Source organism: Juglans regia, chromosome 15 (genome assembly GCF_001411555.2).
Source record: "Juglans regia cultivar Chandler chromosome 15, Walnut 2.0, whole genome shotgun sequence".
In the NCBI taxonomy this organism is placed as follows: domain Eukaryota; kingdom Viridiplantae; phylum Streptophyta; class Magnoliopsida; order Fagales; family Juglandaceae; genus Juglans; species Juglans regia.
Genome location: NC_049915.1, coordinates 6,195,359 through 6,217,704, shown reverse-complemented (window position 1 = coordinate 6,217,704; position 22,346 = coordinate 6,195,359). Strand labels below are relative to the sequence as shown.

At 37.2% G+C, this 22,346-nt stretch overlaps 2 protein-coding genes and 1 pseudogene across 4 annotated transcripts; all 3 read right to left on the bottom strand.

The window, feature by feature from the left end:
- Nucleotides 1-7,701: 7,701 nt before the first annotated feature.
- On the bottom strand, nucleotides 7,702-10,662 carry LOC108992352 (probable inactive heme oxygenase 2, chloroplastic). Its single transcript, XM_018966889.2, has 4 exons — nucleotides 9,959-10,662; nucleotides 9,307-9,530; nucleotides 8,148-8,255; nucleotides 7,702-8,048 (listed from the first exon to the last, which is right to left on the bottom strand). The coding sequence occupies exons 1-4, from the start codon at nucleotides 10,494-10,496 to the stop codon at nucleotides 7,956-7,958; spliced, it is 963 nt and encodes a 320-aa protein (XP_018822434.1). The 5' UTR covers nucleotides 10,497-10,662; the 3' UTR covers nucleotides 7,702-7,955.
- Nucleotides 10,663-11,631: 969 nt separating this feature from the next.
- On the bottom strand, nucleotides 11,632-20,512 carry LOC108992351. 3 transcript variants are annotated; one of them, XM_018966886.2, is made up of 10 exons: nucleotides 19,525-20,512; nucleotides 17,550-18,710; nucleotides 16,232-17,374; nucleotides 16,023-16,064; nucleotides 14,102-14,178; nucleotides 13,185-13,269; nucleotides 13,004-13,087; nucleotides 12,810-12,911; nucleotides 12,628-12,726; nucleotides 11,632-12,044 (listed from the first exon to the last, which is right to left on the bottom strand). In XM_018966886.2, exons 1-10 carry the CDS (start codon nucleotides 20,260-20,262, stop codon nucleotides 11,934-11,936), a joined length of 3,642 nt encoding a protein of 1,213 aa, XP_018822431.1. In that variant the 5' UTR covers nucleotides 20,263-20,512; the 3' UTR covers nucleotides 11,632-11,933. The 3 variants fall into 3 exon arrangements, with proteins under 3 accessions (XP_018822431.1, XP_018822433.1, XP_018822432.1); XM_018966888.2 differs by having other exon boundaries at nucleotides 17,550-18,663; nucleotides 19,525-19,609; XM_018966887.2 differs by having other exon boundaries at nucleotides 17,550-18,667; nucleotides 19,525-19,595.
- LOC118344764 lies at nucleotides 12,210-12,300 on the bottom strand (annotated as a pseudogene).
- Nucleotides 20,513-22,346: the final 1,834 nt, after the last annotated feature.

Genomic DNA, 22,346 nt, shown 5'->3' with positions numbered 1-22,346 from the left:
GACATCCCTAGGCCCTACCCTATCAATCTCAAGTCTTCGTTTGCACCCGTTCAAAAGTGGGTCTTTGAGACCTATGGCCACAGTGCATTTGGCACTGTTTTGTTGCTGCGTTACCGCTTCTTGCACCTCCGTGATCCTCCGGAAATTATTATATAGCACTGTAAGTATTTTTCAAAGAATTCTTGTGAATTAATGTATTTTTGCACTAATACATTACACTGTATTTGGACTGTTGATTGGTTTTGCCGGACTGAGTCCGAGGAGTACGGGAATCGAATGAATTGGTGAATGGAGTTGTTTGATTGGATTTGTTTGGGTTGGTTATTGATGGTTGTTGATTAGTGTCAGTACATGTACATTTCATGATTTCTTGCATGATCATGTTTGTAAAGGAAAACTGGATTTTTCGTGTATTGCATTCATGTTCATGTGTTTATTGAAACTAGGTTTCATGTGTGAGAATATTTTTGGGTGCGTGTGTATCACGACCCCAAGCCGAGATGGGGCATTATCTCGGTGGAGCTCCTCTGGTCACTCGGGAGCGTAATCTACTGAGTGACGTCCCGTGGATTGTTGCTGGGCGACAGTAGGATCAGATGAGATGGTCTCGTGCCGACTCCGTGGTCCTTCTGCTGGCGGGGACTAGAGGACGCTTGGCCACGTACGCACTGGGCGCGGAATGCATTGGCCGCGGAACTAGGCGTCGCTCGTTGCGTAGAGGATGCTTGGCCACGTACACGCCGGGCGTGGAATTGGGCATCGCTACGAAGCCAGGTGTGTGGATGACCCATAGGGAAGATCATGGTGCATAAGTTAAAATGGACTATTTTCTGAAAAAATAGCGTGTGTTGGATTTTGTGTAAACTATTTTATTGGAAAATGTTTTACGGATTATTTTTGGGCCAACGGAGTTTTGGCATGTGTTGGAAAATATTCATTTTTGGGAAAAATGATATTTTGAGAAAAAATGCATATTTCATCATATGCATGCATGTTGGTTGCATTAAATGCATTTATTTCCTGAGGGTTGTTTGGTTTATACTTACCTGCGGTACCGTGTTTGGTAACGCAGATTTTGATGCAGAGGAGGATGAGGGCGAGCCTGAGGAGATGGCTCCGCCCGAGGAGTGATTTAGGATCACTTGCTTAGTTATTTTATTTTACTGTATTGTATTTTATTTTTGGATGACTGTATAACTGTTTTTTTTTTTTAAACCTCTACTAATGTTTAGGTTGTATTTAAATTCTTGTACTTAGTTGACTAATCCGTTGTGTTGGTTTTGTACACTGTTACATGTACACACACTTAAAACTTTCGTTGGGATGCGTGACCGTATTGTCATCATCCGGGCGTCTCGATTCCCGTGTTCCCCTACATGGGGGTCGGGGCGTCACAACCCTAGCCTCTGGCCTTGGAAGAGGCACTAAAACCCCTTTTATAAAAATATTTAGGTAACATACAACTGGCCTTTATGACCATGCATTCGAGGCGTTATTGCCCTGGGTAATTCTAAGGGTGAGGGGCTTGCTCACTAAGCGTGCTCCTCCACTCTTTGTTACATAAACAAAACTGTCTAGTATATCTTTGCTGGCTTTATGTATATTATAGCCAGTTTTATTTAAATAGGAGTAGTGGAAATTAATATCGTGTTTGAATTATATCAACCTGATTTACAATCTAAGATTAGTCCTGTTGGACTGCATGACTATCTAATACTACTTTATGCAGTGTGTGGAACGTCAAACTAACAGTAAAATTCTGTTTGCTTTTGCCTTCTCATTGGTCTTGTCTCCTCAATATCTGGCTCAAACCTTGCAAATTCTTTGAAAATAAAAGGTAGGATCCATAAAATAAAAAACAATATTTTTTATAGTGATACCACTTTTTTTATTTTTTGAATAACTTGTACACTTGGACTTTTCTATAGTGCTATTACTCTTTTTTCTTTAAACCTTTGTGTAAGCATCAAAACCACTCTCTCCCATATATATTCAGGCAGCTCTGAATCATGCCCAAAATGGAGCTGATCAACAAGAGAATTTGTTGCATGATTATAGTGGAAATGCAGAAGAGCTGTGGTTTGACTTCATGGCTGATACTGGTGATGGTGGGGATTCAACATATACTGTGGCACGGCTACTTGCTGAGCCTCACATTTGTTTTGCTAGCCGTATCTTAAAACGCGGAGACTTGCTACTCATTGGAGGGGATCTTGCGTAAGTTGATATTTCTAGATCATAAGGTCTTCAAAATCTGCAGAATCCATGTTTTAGCTACAGGTTGAGACACTAGCTTCTTCAAAAAAAAAAAAAAAAAAAAAGAAAGATCACTAGAAGAGTTTTATGTTGGCCAAGGTTTGGTGTTTTGTTAGAGCGTCGTTGAGAATCATCCAATTCAAAATCTCTTTTGCAAGAAATTTTTTTAGTCAAATATGTTGCAAAATATTTTGCTGGTTTTATTTGAATTTTTCTTGTATTACAGGTATCCTAATCCGTCAAAGTCTACATATGAACAGCGCCTCTTTCGTCCTTTCGAGTATGCTCTTGAGCCGCCTATCAATTATGAGGAGGCCAATCATCGTGATAGACCTCAATGTTTCGTTATTCCCGGAAATCATGGTTGGTGTCAGTTGTATCTTCATTAGACTCTTTTGAGTTTGGATCTTTTCACCCACAAAAAAAAGGGTTTCTTTTCATCCATATATACAATCTAAGGATACGTTTGGGTACAAATATAGTTTAACTCATCTTATCTAATCATTACAACTTTTCTAAATTTCCACACAAAATATAATAAATAAATATTCAACTTTTTTAAGTTTCAAAATAATAATAATATTCTAACAATATTTTATCAAACTTTTAACTTTCATTCCAACTCATCTCATCTCATCTTAACTTTCAACTTAACTTTGAATCCAAACCAGCCTTAAGTGTAATTTTTGTTAGGGTGCTTTTTAACCTTAAGCTATGTTGTCATTCTTTGGTAATATTTTCTTAATTTTGGAGTAACAGATTGGTTTGATGGTCTTCGTACCTTTACGAAGTATATATGCGAGAAGAGGTGGTTGGGCGGGTGGTTTATGCCTCAGAAGACGACTTATTTCGCTTTGAAACTTCCTCAAAGATGGTGGATATTTGGTTTTGATCTTGCACTAGATGGTGATCTCGATACCTATCAATTCCAGTTCTTTTCAAGAATCGCAAGGGAAATGGTATTTTTTTTGTTTCTTTATCTTTGTTTGGGAATTATTTTAATTTCTCAGCTGCCTAAATATATACTTAGTAGTGCACAATATGCATGCATTTCTTACATATAGAGTCGAAAGTTATAGCTTCAATGGTTCTTTCTTTTGGCCTACAATTAGAGTGCCTGCAGGTGGGCTGTCACTAGCCATGTATTTTATTTTATTTTTATAAATTTGCTGGTATATTTTTTGTGGATAAGTGTGTTTTATTTATTAATAACAAGTTGACCTGTAATATTTTAATTGAAATGTATAACACTTATTCACACATCATTATGTTTTAATAACTTCCTTATTAAAATGTGGCACGGCTCAAGTCGTACATTACTAATTGGGATTGCTAGGTCACATCTATGTCAAACTCCAAAATGACTAGTCAGTAGTATAATTGAAGCCACATTGAAATAATTATAAAGAACAAAAAATTCTCCCTTCCAACCAATGTGGGAACCACCTACACTTATCAATTAGTGTAAAATATCACAGTCTATCCTTAAATCTAGCCCTTGGGTGAGGATCCCCATCCCAAAACACCATTGGGAGGTTAGAAGTCCTACCACAAGGGGGCCGGGAAGGGGGAGGTGACCCCCCAATGTACAAAGAAAATAGAAAAAGGTTGATTTAATTATTTTTATTATATTCTTAACACCCTCTCCTCACGTGTGGGGTGTGGGTCTAACTCTCATTTAATGAAAGGCCCAATACATGGAATATTTAATTAAATAGGATAAAATGTAGAGTCATGCATGGTTCAAACTCATGTGAAATCACCACTTTTCTCAAAAGTTGAAACTGATGAGAAGAAGTAGATTTAATTATTTATATTGTATTTGTAACACTCTTGAATCTTCTGCTTGCTGACTGAATATCTTCATTGTTGAACCATATGTAATTAAGATCGGAAACAATGATTGTGTGATCGTTATGACGCACCAACCGGACTGGCTTCTTGATTGGTATGAAGGTGGAACTGATCATGTCGACAGAGAGAATCTCTCAAATCTTATATGCCATACTTTGAAAGAAAGGTGTAAGCTTCGAATTGCTGGGGACATACATCACTATATGCACCACTCAATGGATGAATCAAATGATTCAGTTTATGCACAACATCTGCTTGTAAATGGTTGTGGGGGAGCATTTGCCCATCCCACCCATGTATTTGGTGATTTTAAAGAATCTCATGGAGTTTCCTATAGGCTGAAAGCTAGTTATCCCAACGAAGAAACGTCGAGGAGGGTAATTTTCTCTACTAATTCTATGGATCCCTTGTCAATACCAATCTCAAGTCATAAAAATTTTATCTTTTGTTTCTTGGTCATAACTTTCCTTTTCATTTACTTCAGCTTGGATTTAAAAATATTCGGATGTTTAAAAAGGAGAATTGGCAGTTTGATTATGTTGGTGGCATTTTGTACTATATGTTGGCCTTTTCTGTGTTCCCACAGGTAAAAGTACTTGTAAATAAAACTTGCCCTAAATTAATTAGGACATCTTTCTTCTCTCTCTCTCTCCCCTCTCTCAATTTATTTAGAGTACTTATCCATATGACCGATCTCTTCTTTTTAATTTGTGGCCTAGTGTGAGCTTCATCACATCTTTGAAGTAGACTCCAAGTTGGGTTTCTTGAGGACTTGTTTCCGTACGCTGTGGAATGCTTTTATATACATGCTGGAACACTCTTACGTTTCTCTAGGAGCCGTTATGCTGCTGCTAATTGTGGCATTTGCACTTGCACCCTCCAAAGTTTCAAGGAAGAAAAGGGTAGCGATGGCAATTCTTCACGTTTCTGCGCACCTAGTTGCAGCTCTAATTCTTATGTTGGCGTTGGAACTGGGTCTTGAGTTTCTTACCCGCCTGCATAAACTATCAGCACCTACTTCAGGTAGATTTCCCTAGCTGTTATATATATATATATATATATATGCATATAATTTTTCAAAGTCGAACTGCATTATAAACACTTGGTATTTAGATTTAGAAGTACTATTATTGTGCAATTGTTTTGAAATAGTCCATTATGGTATGGGTTGGTTAAAACTAAATCACTTTAATTTTTTCAAAACAAAAGTTTAATTTATTTTATCTTAAATAGTAATTAAGATTTTATAATACAAGCAATAGATTAATTTAATTTGTATGTAGACAATGTTTAAATTATTTAATTTAAAAAAAAGGGGGGGAAAGAAGCAACGTCTAGCTCGTGGTGTTTGCCGGCACATCCTTGTTTGCATTCAAAATCTACCTCAACTCATCTTATCTCATGATCATTACAATTTTCTCAAATTCTCATACAAAATATAATAAACAATTCAACTTTTTCAAATTCTAAAATAACTTTCTCAAATTCTCACACAAAATATAATAAATAATTCAACTTTTATTCTACTATTTACAAATAATCTCAATCCATCTTAACTCTATGAATCCAAACCACTCATTAAGTGCTCAGCCATAGTGGCGATCTTTTTTATAAAAATATTAGCTTTTTTATACGTAAAAGTTATTTTTCTTACTAAAATTTTATTTTACAATTCTTTGAAAAGATTAATTAATTTTTTAATAAATTAAAACTTTCTACATACGTTAATGTAATCTGTGAAACTGTTGCTGTTTTTTCGGTTTATGTGATAAGGTTTCATCATTTCATCATTTGAGATTTTCAAAATTAGGAAAGGGATCAGAATGAATATTTTTATTCCTTAAACAAATTTTGTTTTTCTTAACCAGGTTATGAACACTCTTCACATGATCACCAGCATTCCGAATCCCTTGAAATTAGTCACTTTCTTCATCAAAATTGCACAATAATAAGGATAGAAAAGTGGTGGTTTCGCAAGCTTTATCGTGGGTGTGCCCAGATCAATCACATGCTTCCATTCGATGTGCCAAAGGTAAGAGAAGCTCTCTCCTTCAGCCTGTTTAAGAAATCGACGATGCTTAATTCCTCTTTTTCATTACTAAGACACATTCATTTGGATTAATAAACGATATCAGCTCATCGCTGTCACGCGGAGCAATGTTTGCAAGAATGGGATGGCGTCTCTCTCTCGATTTGAGACAATTCGTTATTATGGTTCTGTCTTCCTTTATTTCTGGCCCTTGTCGACCTTTGTAGTTTCCTATGTCGTTGGATTCTATCTATGCGTCTGCGTCAGCATGTTTAACTTGCACTATGACGAAGCCTTCTCCTCTCTTAGGATTGCTGATTACAAGGGCTTCACAAGATTTCACATCAAAGCTGACGGTGATCTTGAAGTTTTCACCCTTGGAGTTGACAAGGTAAAGAGGCAGTTAATATTGATTCACTTTTGGAATTCTTGGAAAGATTGAACTAGCCTTCGATTCTCTTCTTTGTAATCGCCAACCCATGTTGATCATGCAGGTGCCATGGGCATGGAGGGAGGACCCCGATCGGCAGCGGGAGAAGAAGATTGACCCAGAGCGATCCAGCCACAAAAGATGGTTTCCCAGCAAATGGATGGCAGATTCTTCGTGCAAGGACCCGTTGGAAAGTGTGAAGATTATTGAGCAATTCGTCATTGGAAGAGAGAATAGGCCAGCCAAATAGAAGAACAAACCTCATAATTATGGTACAACTACTTGGTTCTATAAACGACGTCAAGTCGATCAGCCAAATAGAAGAACAAACCTCATAATTTTTTCTGCTTATGAAAGAATTATTTTCAAACTATATATAAATTTTTGGGTGTGGACACAATCATTGTGCCTTGTAATTGGACCCATCACCTTGGATTTGTAGCTATTAAATTACAAAGTCCGTGATGGAATTCAAACAGAACCAAAAAAGTCATTAAATTTAAAAAAAAAAATGTGAAAAAAATCTATTTTGATAGAATGGATGACAAGAATTTAAGAACATTAAAAGATTTTGGTTGGATATTGGGTATTTTCTCATATATAAATTATAAAATATATAGATAACTTTATTCACCAATCACCACCTTAATTAAAAGAAGATATAAGAATAAGTTTGCCTTTTTTAAGTGCTATCACTTATGACCAACAATACAAACAAATTTTTGTCAAAAAAAAAATATAATACTAACGAATTATAAAATAAAAGAAACTAAGAAAATGAATGCAGAAAAACGCAAAAATTCCATACAAATGGCCATTCGAATTTCGCAACACCTACAACAGAATTGTGAAGTCTGTTGTGAGGTTGGGATGGAATGACAAAAAGGCACATCTCAATTACTAGAGAACATGTATGTTTCCTGTTGATTTTGGGGCACAATATTATAAACCCATTAAATGTTTAGTTCAAAACAACAGGATTTTTCTCCACTTAGTCCATTAGATAAAATATTATTAATGATTTACAGTAGGCTTAACGGTAACTGAGAACTTGCTGGTCGAAATTATATAGTGGTTCTGAATACTAAAGAGAATTGACTGAGTAGTCAACATGGAAATGATACAATAGATGTAACTTCAATAACCAACGAGGATACCAGGAGCCATTCAGAAGAAGCTTTCTTGTACATGGAAATCAAAAATGCAATCTGATATAACTTTTTGATGGATAACTTGGGTTCTCAAGCTAATTGAAAAAGGTTGAAGGCAATAAAGCATGATTAAAGTCGTTTAAATGATGCGCAGGATATCTATTCTGAACAAGTAAAAAAAAAAAAATTGAAACATAACCTCTTCACAAACAATCATCTGTGGATTTTAAGATGTTCATAAGATGATCAAGCGGACAATCTGCCCCAAAAACCGAAATGACTTTGTTGTTTCTTTTAAGCATTTGTTTTTCTCATCACGACTCCAGTGCTGCATTGAAGAATTTCAAACATCAACCAAAAAAATAAAGAAATCCACCTACTTAAAGCTAATGCAAACCAATTAGGTATGACAGGCATTGGAATTAACCTCTCCAAGCATGTTCAGCTTCTCACGGACGGCACTCATCAACCCTGGCATATCCCCCTCCCATCTGTAAAACTCCATCTCCCTTCCTTCTAGGAGCTTCTTAGAAACCTAATAACCAATCAGTTAAATATGTTTACATATATATTCATGAGCATGAGATATGTTTCTTAATTACAAAGTTTAAATTAACGCCATCCACCAAACATTCAGTGAAAAGAAATACACATCAACTAAAAATTAAGCAATTGCATAAGAGTCAACAAAGGACTTGTTTAAAATTTGAGATAAAGGAAACATTGGGATCATATACATCCACAAAAGTGAATGCCTATAAGGACCAGTGAAACATCAAGCATGTATCAATGCCAGACAAATGAAAGATCTCAACCCCGTCCAAAGCCTATAATTATTTTCAACACCTTCATTTGACAATCAAAATCCAGTAACCTATTAAGAGACCATGTCATCCATAAATTCCATCACATATACTTGTATTCCTTTTTTTGGTTCATTTTTCTTCTAATAAATTGTTTAATGATCTCCAGGAAGTAACCATATTCCTCCACAGAAAAAATGCGAAGCCTGCAGCATAGATATAGGTCCAAGGTAAAGATTCACTGATTCATTCTTCAATATTCAGAAGTTTTTCGTTCTATCTCACCATAGGTAGCATGCCACAATCAATGTTGGTTGATTTAATATGGTTTTCCAATTTTTTTTTCTTTGCTTAATCCAGTTAGAATTTTTTGCACAATATATCTTAAAGTCAGCACATATTTCTAAGGAATTTTCTGCACATGACATTCTGATTTGATCATGAGTATCCCACAGAGCAGGGAAAAAACATCAAGGAAGAGAGAATAGGCCTCCCCACCCTGCGAAAAGAAATAGATGCTACTTTCATTGTCTTTCATACAGAGGTAGGCGTAGCCTGCTTAACTGAATGTTAGGATATGATTTTGGGATTTATACACACAAAGACTACTCAGAAAAGCAATTAAAAATGTTCAGTCTTGTATGAGAGTCCGAGTCGAAACTGATTGCATAAGGTCAGAATCAGAAGGGCACAAGTATTAGTCCATAGTTTTATTCTATACAGGAACATCCCCAAATATTCCCGAAACTAGAAGTATGGTTAAGAACATAAATTCACACGTACCTGCCTTGCTATCACCTGACCTCCTGCAATATGTGAAAAATATATATTGTAGAAATGGCAAAGAAACAACGGGGCACTCTTCTCTGCAAGTTCATTTAAATACTTGGCATAAGAAACTCCTGGATTGCTAGGTTCAGGAATCACAAACCCCTGTTGTCTAATCCACTCTAGATCTTTTGCAAGACCTTCTGATCGTTCCAATCCAGTTTTCCGGAAATAGGCGTCTGTAATCAAATCAGGCATTAGATTCTCACAAGATTTTATTTTTTATAGGTAATGAAGAAGTTTTATTCATAACGAAAGGCATTGCCAACAGGACGTATACATAATTAATACCCAACTATTCTCACAAGATTTAAGAACCACCTATGCTTATGCTGTAGCGTCATTAATTGACTTGGCATTCGATACGGAAATGCAGTAGAGAAACAGAACATAAGCCCGTTTTAATCACATTCACAAGGGTTCGACGAATTCCCATTACGTTTACCCACGGGGCACAATTCCCATTAAGCCTCCAAAAGCTAGATTGCTCTGCTTTACCAAGGAAGCATATGATAACCCATAGCCCTCCAGGATAATAACAAGCACACCTTACATCATAATTGGCTAAAACCACTAGCATATGCAAGTTCAAAATAAAAGGACTCACAGGCAACGTCACTGGATTCATCAACGATGCGCTCCACAGTGTCGAAGACGAGCTTGCTATCAACTAAATACTTGAGGTACCCATCCAAGGTCGGCTCCCATGTCGCTCCACCAACACCACCATCATCATCAACAGATGCCAAATTACCCTCCCCTTCTTTACCGTCTTCACTAGATGAATCTTGGTCATCGTCATCGCTGCTGCCCTTGTTAACTCTTCGGAGTCTCATGGCAACGAACCTCATCTCTTCGGTAATGCCTTTGCTCTCTCCTGGGTACAGCCTCCTGTACCTCTTCCTCCTCCTTTTCACCGGTGGAGCACTAGTCATTGCAATCGCCGGAGAGGGAGAAGAAGATGACGAAATGGAAGAGGAATCAGAGCAACACAAAATTAGGGCTCTTCCAGTCCCCATCTTCTGCTTATTCGGCCCGTACATCGAATTCGCTGGAACTCTCGATGAACTCAACGGCGGTGGAGATGGTATTTGTCGTAGAGGAAGAAGAATAGCTTGTCGCATGGCTGTCTCCATCAATGACATCGTTCTGGAGGTAAGAGGGACAATGGTAGCCCGAAATTCCCTGACAGTGCCTCTCAGGGCAAAACGCTAACGTCTACTCGGACTCGATGTGAATTTACTCCGATTTCGAGCTTTATGTTCTGTGACCTGTCGTGGACTACTCTTTCTTGGTGTTTGAGTTGGGCTGCGCTACTTCAAATGGTGTTTAAAATTTAAAACATAAATTCTAATAAAATTTAAAATATTATTTAATAAAAAAATTTCTAATCAACCATTATTCATTATTTCACATTTTATAAAAAATACTCACAAATTCTATGAAAAAAAGCTATAGGTTTAGAATGTAAAAGTGATACATATAACTCTTCTATTTTATAACTCTAATAAAAATACTACTATTTTTTAAATTTTGTTTGAAATTAAAAGATAATAATATTAAAATATTAGTATAAAAAGATCGTGGCAAGTTCCACAGACTTCACTTTAAAAAAAGTAAAAATTTAATTGTAAGCGATTTTGTGCACTAATATACGCATCTATTTAATATAATTGATCATAAAATAAATTTTATTAAAAGTAGTACTAATTTAAATTTAGAATATAAAAATAATAAAATTAATATGTAGATTAATACACAAATTTATTTATACATAACAAAACTCTTAAAAAAAACCACCATAAAAAATAATTAATTTTTTCAAATGAATCTCATATTTCTCTTACATTTTTCAAATGGCGTGCACTCAACTTTAGCAACTTATATCTAACATTACTCAATTAGCTAATATAATAAAATTATATTTGACTGAAATATTAGGCATTTTCTGCTCGCGGGTTGCATTTTATTTTTAACACTAGGTTAAGATCGTAGTTACTTACTACACTGCCACCAAAGTAATAAGCACGAGCCTTGTTGCTCTCTCTTTCCAAGTGCATGCACCACCTTTGTATACCTAATCAAAGTAGGCTTGCTCGGTATGAGTTGAGAAAAATTACAAGGAAAAATGAATAAAACAAATGAACCGTTTGGAGTGGAGCAAGCACACAGATGCACCACCAAAGTAATGACTAGTAAAACTAATAAGAAAACAAAAAATAAAATAAAAAATATTAGGAATGGAGCAAGACGGCCGAGCAACAACAGAGGAAACTGATCTGAGATTCTGAAGAGATGATTTATTTACTAAAAAATTAGTAAAAAAAAAAATGCTGTGTATTGGACAATGATTAACAACACCATGTCCAAGGGCATCATCTGAGGAGGTTCGAGTATTCTGATAAACAGGCTGCCAGACTTGCCCGATGAATTTTGTAATCAGAACTGTCAAAATTTGTCTTCTGCAGCTTCTATGCTTGTGTTTAGATGTGTTAAATACCACATTCAAAACCCAGCTCCAGAAGTTGGCCATGGTCACTTCGGCATATTTTATGCAAAGAATTGATGACAAAAGTATCTCTTCATGTATAACGGGCTTTCATCTTTCGCAAAAACTCTAGTGTTTCTTTATATGAAGGATCGGAGCGGCTGATCGGTTTGCATGAATTAATATGATCGGTTGACTCTAAAACCTGAATGAAAGATATAAATATATAAGAGAAGGAATGATGAAGAGGAAGCATGGTAAACAGCAAGCTTGACAAAGATGATAGCAGTTGTCATCTTTAAACAGCAAGAATTTGAAGCCAAGTTCCTATAACTAAATGAAGCATGTGAGGTAAATCCTTTAAAACAGAATAAAAGACTACAACATCTGCCCAGATCAATCCCCTAACGGCTGTTCCCATCCGTCAGGAGATGCCAACCATCTCTCCTTTCTACCAAAACAAAAATTTATTCGATATAATGGATAGCTACTTTATTCACAAAGAATCTCATGCAAGCCAGGATCAAATCCACGAGTCCTGCTGTACCGACAAGTACATAAAACATGAATTCCAATGGAGGATTGTATCTACCAATTGCTAGAGGTGAGGGATATAGAGCATATAGTGATATTGAGTAGCCAACAGCCAACACTCTAATAGCAATGAAACTTTAAACTCATCCCCAATTTTTTATTATTTTTATTAGCACCAGGTGTCTGGGACAACTAAAACAACAAGTCTCTTTTTGTTTTTTTTTTAATGACATGTTTATCAACGTCATACTTACAACAAGTTCACCAAATCCAGGATATGCAGACTCAATGGGTACTACTTCCATTCGGAAAGCCCATCCCCCATAACCTTCAACAATTGGAGTTACCTTGGTCTGCAAAACAGTCACCAACTACCTCTTAAATTTAAAGTGAGAGACACGGGAATAATAAAATAATATAACTGGCAGTGGAGTACCTCGCAGAAACTGAGAACATCAAGCATCCCTTTCTTATTAAGGTGTCGAAAGAAGTCATTGAGCTCTATTAATATAGGAGACCCACTTCTTAGCTCCCCTATCTAAGAAACAATACAAGCTAAATGCTATTAATATCAATTCAGATCAACTTCAAGTACAAAAAAAGTTTAGTCTCTGAAGACAATATACTAACAGTGGGGCCACGGCGAAACACGAGGCCCATTCGCCAAGGCATGTCTGCTAGTTTGCTGCCAAAATGTGGGCAGCTATAGAACACCTGAAATCAGGGTAAAACATTAGTGTCATATAGAAATAATATTTTAAAAATGATAGAAGGATCTGCAATGTGCGAAAAATATTGATTGAAATCATACCACTCCAATGGTGTTGTTCACAAGGTTATCAAAATTCTCTGCCTTGGCTTTATACAGCATCTGCTTGACAACCAACCCTCCCATGCTGCACACAGGAGAAATTCAATACACTAGAATTAGATAATACATCCTGTGTACAAGGGCTATATCTATTTCATTCATATATATAATATCTATCTTTTACTGATAAAAAAAAAATATATAGAATTAGATAATACACAAATAACCACACGAAATGTAATATATAGAAAATTTCTGTGAAGTAACCAAAGTAAAATCAAAATCATGCTCTCTCTAGAAGAGTTGGAACTTCCAGCAGTGTGACAGGATTAGTTCATTTTCCATCCTCTACTAGTTCCACATAAACTTATTACTTTAAAGCAAAAACAATACAGCAGTCCAAAATCACCTACTTTTAGAATGACTTATCATTGATTAACTACACCAAATCCACTTGTTTGGGACATAAATCAACGGGAAACTTGAGGATGAAAGTAAAACCAAAGATGCCCATCTGAAAGCAAGATCAATTTTAGATGTGAAACTTCCCTAAAATATGTTATGTTACCGCATCAAAAGAAGGGGAAACAAAAAGAAACTTTCAAACAAGACTATCTTTTGTGCATGCACGTATGTGCACCTTTCATATAGTGCATCTAATTGCAGAAAGTTAGCAACCTTAGCTCCTGAAAAACCTTTTCAATTCTCATTATGTAAATAAGAACCCACAGTTAAAATCAAGAACATGCAAAGAATCACAGGGAAAGAAAGACTCCCTAATTAAATAATCATGACACACATCAACACCTATCAAACTGAAGAAAATATCAAGACCATACAGTAAGATCAAGCAAACAAATGAATGTGCACAGGCTGGCATGAACCCACACTCTCCTTCTTAATAAAAATAAATAAACCTGTGAGTCACAAACACAACAGGTCGATTCCCAATGCCTGCAGCGACAAGCTTCTCAAATAGCATGGAGCTAACTTCCTACACATTTACAACGGAAGCAGATGAAAACAACCATCAGTAGGAAGTAAATTATATATAAGTCAACAGCAAAGTAGCAGTGGGAACTGCGGATTCCATAGGTGTCCATACGACGGAAATCTGAAGATCATTTTCACTATTAATAGTATCACATAGGAAGGTCTAGATTGACTAGGATGACATTCCTTAAAGATATATATTTTAGTCATAAAAAAATTTCCCTCCATGACCGTCCAACAGCCCACATTCTTTCCGTGGAAGAGTATTTGGAAGGTTTTAGTGCCGTCTAAAGTTGCGTTTTTTACTTGAACAGCTGCACTTGGGAAGATTTTGACGGTTGATAATCTAAGGATGTGCAGTATGGTGGTCACGGAGTGGTGCTTCATGTGTAAAATGAGAATCGATAGATCATTTGCTTTTCCATTGTGAGGTGGCTGGGGAGTTATGGGCTGGGATCCTGAGTTGAGCCGGGCTGAGTTGGGTAATGCCTAAGAATGTGGTGAAACTACTAGCGTGCTGGAACTGGCAGCAGTGTGGAGAATGATACCTTTGTGGTTAATGTGGTGTTTATGGTCGGAAAGGACTGATAGGTGTTTTAACAACAAGGAGCGTGCAGTGAGGGAAATCTGGAATTTATTTGTATTCTCTCTTTTACAGTGGTTTTCTGCTATTGTATTGAAGGGTGAGAATATTCGTGCGTTTCTATCTTCTTTTCAGCTTACCAGAATGTAATTAGGTATCTCACTTTGTATACTTCCTATGTACTTGGGCATTGCCTAGTTTCTTTCTATTCACTAAAGATCCTTACTTATAAAAACAAAATGAATTTCAGTTAATAAAAAGTATGAAAACAGGTAATCTTAGGTCAAATCAGATTTTTTTTATACCTATCTTAGGTCAAGTCAGATAACAATATAATCCAATGAGCTAAAACTTCACAACTCATGCGAAATAAAAAGAATCTCAAACTTCATGCATATAAATTATATTGTAGGTTTCTTGATTATTTAAGGCTAAATGATACTTTAAACCCCTACCCTACAACCTCTTTTGCAATATGAACTCTAACCAATCAAAACTGTCAATTGGCACACTCAACTAATCAATTGTCAATTATGGGAATTTACATCGTCAGTTAAGATATGACAGTTATGACTGCACCACATGCCCAATTGTTTCTCAATCTTAAGTGTCGGGTCTTAACTGAGTGAATAAAATGCAAGTTTTGGCAGCTTAGAGTGCAAAGTGAAAAAAGGGTAGTATTTGGGGGCACAAGATATAATTTTCCTATATTTAAATTCCTAGTAACACCACATAATGTCATGGGTGCCTGGGCAAGGCCTTGAAGAGGTGGAGAGGGTTGCTGGGTTGCTGTGTAAGAGAAGGAAGTAACAAGAATAACTGTCATGAGTGGGTTAATGAAATGGTGAGTTTTGCAGAAAAGGGGGAGAGAGTTTTTGTGTGTTGGGTTGTATGTTTTGGTGGAAGAGTTTAATGAAATGATTTGTTTTGTAGTAGACTGTTGCGTTTTGATTGTTTTAGCTTGTGTTTTGGATTAAACGATGTGTTTTGATATTCTGTAGTTCATTTCTTCAAGTTTATAAGCAGAGGTGAAGGTCCTTCAGAGTTTGAACAATTCTTGAGTCAGTTCTTGGAGTTTCTTGGAGGTTGAGAATTCCTCGAAAATTCTTTACAAGATTTACAATGAAATCTTTGTCATCCTTGTGTCATTCTTTCCGTGTATTCTTGTCAGCATCTGGGTTGTGTTCTGGTTCGTGATTGCAGGAGAGTAGCAGGGTCTTTACACATAATATGACTTAAATGACTCAACACAAGTGTCAAACCTGGAGCGGCAGGCTAGCTCCAGCCCATTTTGTAATATTTGTCTGCACAAAACAACAATTGTGCTTTAGATGCTAAATCGGAAGACTTAAAGAAATAAAACTTCCATAGTCAACAAGAGATTAAGGACACATATTTTCAAAAGCTAACTAGCAACAAAATTATTTCTTTGTTAAAAGAAGAAATCAAATTACTATCCGACTCAACAAACCTTGTATTTGATAGTAAACATGCGAGCTTGAGGGAAGTCAGATGAAAGCCATTCACCTGGCCAAAATGTTCCTAGCTTCCCTGCTTCCTGATCAATCTTCTCTACCAAGCCAGATGTAGTTGAAGATTTGTTGTCAGCCATGCGCCAAGACCTATAAGCCCCACCACGGATTCCATGAATAAAAACAACATCTAGCAGAGGCGGTTCTGGTTGTGAGCCACTATTAGATACATCAACAGAACTAGAGCAGTTATCATCATTTCGAGGTGGGTTTACAGGCGTAATCTCACTGGCAACTGTATTAGCCTCAGCCAAGGAGGATTTCTCCCTTCGAACGGTGTCTTCATCTACATCTTCAGGACACTTCCAGTGAGGCTTTTCAGGATTGATTAAAAATATCATGTCACCATATTGGGGACATTTCTTACTTTTGTTCGAAGTGTCAGGAAGATTTCTATTTACAGAGTCTCGGTCAACTTGGTTATTGCAAAATATATTTAAAAGAGTGGCCCTAGCATAACTTTGTATCTTAAGGTCACTGCAACCTGGTATCTTTCCATTTGCACAATCTTCAAGCCATTTACACCAAGTTTCATCTGCCAGAACAAGCTTCTGAACCTTTGGAAGAAGTGAAAGGATTGTTAACAGCCGAGCAGCATGCCTGCGAATGTGAGCTGTGGGCGGAACACGGATACTAGATGAATCATTTGTATCAGAAATAGCTGTTTCCCCAGGACCATTTGGAACCCGTTCCTGTGCCTCGAATGCTTTACATGCATCATAAGCTTCAATTGCAGCAAGTTTCTCATAATCATCGCTTAACAGAAAACGTCTCAGCAAGCACAGAATGCCAAAAGCAGTTATTTTTTCCTGATACATGGAATCTTCAGCACTAATTTCAGTCAGTGCTTTGATCCCTTTAAGGGTTGCCAATGCAGAATCTGCTGCATCAAACTTAGCCAAACTATCTTTTTTAAGATTTTTAAGTGATCCCATGAAAGGTTCCAAAGACAGAAGATCTGCCAGTGGCAACGCATCTACAGAACCAGTGGCCAGCTGGTTTCCGGCTAGATTAACAACAGAACCCAATAATTGATTAGCAGTTTGTGCAGCAGAATGAACCTTAGATTGATCAATTTGAGTCTGCAAAAGTTAGTATGATTCATGAATAGTAAGAGAGATACTGAGAAAAACAATAACTTCCCAAAAACATTTGAATAAAACCCACCACAAATTAGAATTCAGGAAATGTAATGAGACAAAGTGTCCCCATGCAACATCATTTTTATGTCAAATAACTGAAAACGAGATCTCAAACCTTGACTTTGTCACTTTTAGGCTGACTGCTTTCTTTGACAGTTGATGTCTTGGTGGAAGCCAGAATTTCAGATAGGATAATAGCTAACCATGCTTGAGAAATCAGCACAGTAGATGGTCCATAATCTTCAAGGATACAAGAAAGGATCTTTATGGCAGATGATCGTACAGTGTCAGAGGAATCTTTACCAAACACCCAACGAAGTAATATACCAGACCACTTTTGACTCTCTTCAAGAGATAAATGCATGTCCCCAGTACAAAGCAATTCTAGTGCTTTTGACAATGTGTCTTGCACATGATTATGCATTGTCATTCGTTTAGCAGTGTCCCTCAGTAAATGAAGACCCTTCTCCATCACTATTTTTTTGGCATTGCGGCTTCTCTCAACCGAAACCATAAAAGCAGACAAAGCAACCTGGGCTAAAGGAATGTCCTCATTTTTACTTGCCTGTGAAACAGTAGAAAGAAGACTATAACTCCAATCTGAAACCGAATCACTTAAGGACAGATTGCGATCCTCTAACAACAACCTAGCCACCAAACTCCCATGCCATTTCACAGATCTCTCAGGTGCCACTAAAGCAGTCATGACAGCCTGGCCATCTTGATCCAGTATTTGAATATGGGACCTATTCACCTCTGACGCCGTTGCCCAATTTGCTAATGCCCACGTAGCAAAAGGTACAGCAACATGTTCACAATGCAAATCATCCCAGAGACCAGGAACAACAGCAGAAGCCAAATTCGTTTGCAGTAGTAAACCATCATGCCTGTTTTGTAAGACAAAAACTTGAGAAGTGTGCCTAATTGATTCCTCGTGACTAGCATCAGAATGCCCCAACTTCATAAGTCCAATACTCCTGGAAAGTCCCATAACACTAGTACCTCCAAGAATTTTAATTCCAATTCCTTTCAGTCCATTTCCGCCATCCTCATCATCTTCCTTTCTATCAGACTCATCCAAATGCATTCCACCTTCCTCCACAACTTGAAGGGCTGCAGCAATATCTCCAGTTTCAGCATTCCCTGGTAGAGAAGGCTGAAAAGATACCTTGTCTAAACCATCACAACTGGAGGTGACCATATCCATAATGGCAGCCACAAGCATGCTCCTGCCTTTCAAAGAATCAGAAACATCGAATGAACTACGTCTTGATTGCTGCTCCCAAAAATAGGCAATATATCAATCGTAAAAGAAGACCCAAAGTATCAAGGCAACTGTGATAGGGATGATAGTTTGGTACAATCAAACAAAAAAAAGAAATGACTGGAATGGTAATTAGGTGAATTCACTTGAAGAACAGTGAAGATTGAAGTGCAACATAGTAGATTTTGTCCAGGCTCTCTATGTAATCCACCACTGGTGAAACATTTCTTAAAAACAGTGCTGGACCACATTTGAGATTCACCCCCAAGCTCAACAAGCAACTCACACTATCAATTAAAAATTGGCCCTTTTCTTCATCTACTTAAATAGACAAATTCAAGGTCATACTTTTATAGATAAGCCAATTTAATTGTATTTGTGACTAAAATTTTGATAGCTGTAAATTCAAGACTAGTATCGCATGTGCTTTGTTTAAAACAGAAAAAAGGAAATAACGGTATATATATATATATATAGACCAATTCCAGGGTCATAAAAGAAAACATAAAAAAAGGGAAGAAAAATGAAAGCATTTTCTACCCGGCCTCACTCATTTAGGACAATAAGATGACGCTGATACTTGTAACATTTCTGCCTGAAGAATAGTGCGCCAAATATTCTACACTAAAAAGAAGTGCGCGAAAGCATATGAAACAGGTATAGAGCGTCGAGAATGCAATTTATACTTCACTAGGGTGAAAGATTGAACTAACAAAATAAAACTTGCGTTGATTTTCCAATTATTCAACACACGCCCGGAAGTACTTGAGTATAGACATGAATATTTAACATTTCAATGCAATATAGCCAAAAAAAAACAATTAACCTGCTTCGACCGCTGAGGATGAGACGAAAAAATGAACCTCAGGAGATTCGGAATTGCATGAGGCCTCCCAATCACTGCCGTGCACACATTAGGATCGGCAATCAAGTATGCCAGCGCTCTCGCCGACTCTGCTTGGGTCCCGCAACCATCCCTGGGCACCGCCACCGACTCGAGCAACCAATCTACGACAGCCCCCCCACCGGCCCCAACGATAGCGGCCCTACGGGACCCATTAGCGGCGGCAATGTCGGCGAGCAGAGCCGCAACCCTAAGCTCGAAGCCGGAGCGGACCTCATGGTTGGCGGAGGACAAGACCGACCTCAGAGACTGCCACAGAATCGAGGCGGCCACACCGGTCTGTTTAACGTGATGGAAAAGGTTCTTGAAGGAGTCGCTGGACGTCTGTATGGCGTGCTCGGCGCCGGCGTACAATGGATTGGGGGATTCGTGTTCGGAGTTGTGGTCGGAGGAGAGAAGGGCGTAGGAGGCGACGAGAGCGGAAACGAAGGCAGCGGAGATGGCGAGGACCGAATTGCGAGAGAGGGAGCGTGTGGGGAGAGGAGAGAGATGGTTGGCGTCGTGGTCACGGTGGAGAACCGGCGGCTGTGCGACTTGTTGGGTATTGATAAGAGGGTTAGGGGGTTGAGCGGAGTTTTGGAATGGAGGTCCGGAAGAAGAAAATGGACGAGGAAGAGGGAACCGAAGATAACGTCGGGTTCTGAAGCAGCAATGAAGCATAATTTCGGTTGCCTTTCAGAAGAACGAACCACGATGCAGAGTTGTGGGGACCGGCTGATAAATTTCTCGGGAAAATGAACAAGGAAACAGAGAGAGAATATTGGTGAGTGGTGTTTCTTCGTCTAGTGGGATGTTTGGGGGAAAAAGAAGGTAAGAAAGTTGCAGGCAGTAGGGCTAATTCCGATTTGTAGCGAAGAAGGTGGTGAGGCTGAGAGAGACACAGAGAGAGATGGCAAGGTCGGTGGTCTACGCAAAGGAATTTCCTACGGGAAGATGCGCACATTTGTAATAAGAGTGCTATAATTGTAAGAAATTGATACCCACCATAAAATTATTTAAAATAAATCATATAAAATTGTAATTTTTCACATAATAATACGATATAATATATATATATATTTGTTATTTTAAATCACATTAATTAAATTATGAGAAATTTAAAAAAGTGACAACAATTTTTCTTTCAAGTTTTCCTATTTTTAAAATTTGCAAGTCAATATCAACACACCACTTACGGTGAGAATTATTATAGTCATAACAAAGTTAAAACGCTCATATTTTTTCATAATTATGAAACCACTTTTTTAGCATGTCAGTGAAAAAAATTTGTATAATACGTTAAATCTATTTTAAAATAAAATTAATTTTACAATCTAACGTATCATATTAAACTATGTCAATTTATAAATTTATTTTTATGAAGTTTCTTTACATAAGTAATGGATCTTACATGTAAAGAGTCATTTCCCATATCTCAAAATTTCCTCATCAAGCTACATGAAGTAGATTTTCAAATTTTAGAGAAAATTACTGTTAATTTCTTGAAATGAGATTGTTTTGAGTAGATCATGTCATTCCTGACAAAGAACAATCTTCCTTTTTCTCTATTTTCTCATGCCACAGCCCAAAGCCAAACCTCCTCCTCAATAGGATTCTCAATTTTGGAACAAAGCTCATAACAAAATATTAAGTAGCATCAACCACAATATTCATTGTAAAAGCTACTCTCCTTCTCTAGAGCCTCTCCAAAACGCCATGTCTCTGACCCCCACCCTTCTCACGAATCTCACCTCCCTCCCCTCATAAATCCCACTATCACTGTCCTCTTCCTTACCATCCTTATCTTTTGTCCCAATCATCCCCCTTTTAATCCCATGGACACAAACAAAAATATAGATCTCCACGAAAGAAATGAAATCTCTATCCTAGGCAAATCTCCCTCTCAAATTGGGCACCAATAGAGAAAAAGCCACCCTCTTATCTCATCTCAACTCAGTATCCAAACTTCAACAAAGGAAAAAATTTCTACACCCTCGTCGGACCCAAAAATTCTACTACTGGAATTGAGTCCAAACAAGCCACAAAGATTAGCCCCGTTAATGAACAAAGCAACAATTGTGCATCAGAGAGGCATGAACCATTCCCAGAGAAGTTCAAAGGAATATAGATGAGTCACTCAACAATACCCCTAATCGAGCAAGCAACCCAACTCGAGTCTCTCTCCTCCAACTCGGTGAGTCATCTTTCCCCTCACATTAATGTTAGCAATATGTTGCCAACACACACCACCATTGTACACTTTATATCTAACACATCCAAAGGAATGAGGAAAAAAAGTCCTTAACAAAGCTACCATTCTTTCCATCAGCTTTTTCAGAGACCGGCCATATACTATCACTGATGCCACAACAGATGGCTCAAACCAACGTGCCCCTTCTTTAGGAAGTCAAGCAAAAAGTGCTCTGAAATACCCTCCACTCAAAGCCTTTGAACTCAGTATCCCGACCTCGCATATTTTATTGCATATTTTAATCATTTAAAATTAATGTATTTAAAATTATTTTATTATTAATTTTAAATAAAAAAATGATTAAAAAGCATAAATATTTGTTGCCATTTAAATTAATTAATAGCATAATTTATGCTTAATTTTTATACTTGTGATTTTATTGTGTAATATTTCCTTCATGCACAACACATCTTTAATATTTTATTCTTCATTTTTTTTCCTTCTAGTTTTATTTTATTTTTTGCTTTTGTTTATTTATTTTCTTTTTATTTGTTTTTGTTTTATAGCCCTTCCT

What these genes read in the sequence shown, in the direction of transcription:
- LOC108992352 (XM_018966889.2), bottom strand. Translation starts at nt 10,496, where the DNA reads ATGTCATTGATGGAGACAGCCATGCGACAAGCTATTCTTCTTCCTCTA. An exon ending in TGAATCCAGTGACGTTGCCT is followed by an intron (nt 9,531 to 9,958) that starts GTGAGTCCTTTT and finishes ATTTGATTACAG; the next exon opens with ACGCCTATTTCCGGAAAACT. An exon ending in GTCAGGTGATAGCAAGGCAG is followed by an intron (nt 8,256 to 9,306) that starts GTACGTGTGAAT and finishes ATTGGTTATTAG; the next exon opens with GTTTCTAAGAAGCTCCTAGA.
- LOC108992351 (XM_018966886.2), bottom strand. Translation starts at nt 20,262, where the DNA reads ATGCTTCATTGCTGCTTCAGAACCCGACGTTATCTTCGGTTCCCTCTT. An exon ending in TGTTTACTATCAAATACAAG is followed by an intron (nt 16,065 to 16,231) that starts GTTTGTTGAGTC and finishes TGTTTTGTGCAG; the next exon opens with ACAAATATTACAAAATGGGC. An exon ending in GAGCTAGCCTGCCGCTCCAG is followed by an intron (nt 14,179 to 16,022) that starts GTTTGACACTTG and finishes GTAAATGTGTAG; the next exon opens with GAAGTTAGCTCCATGCTATT.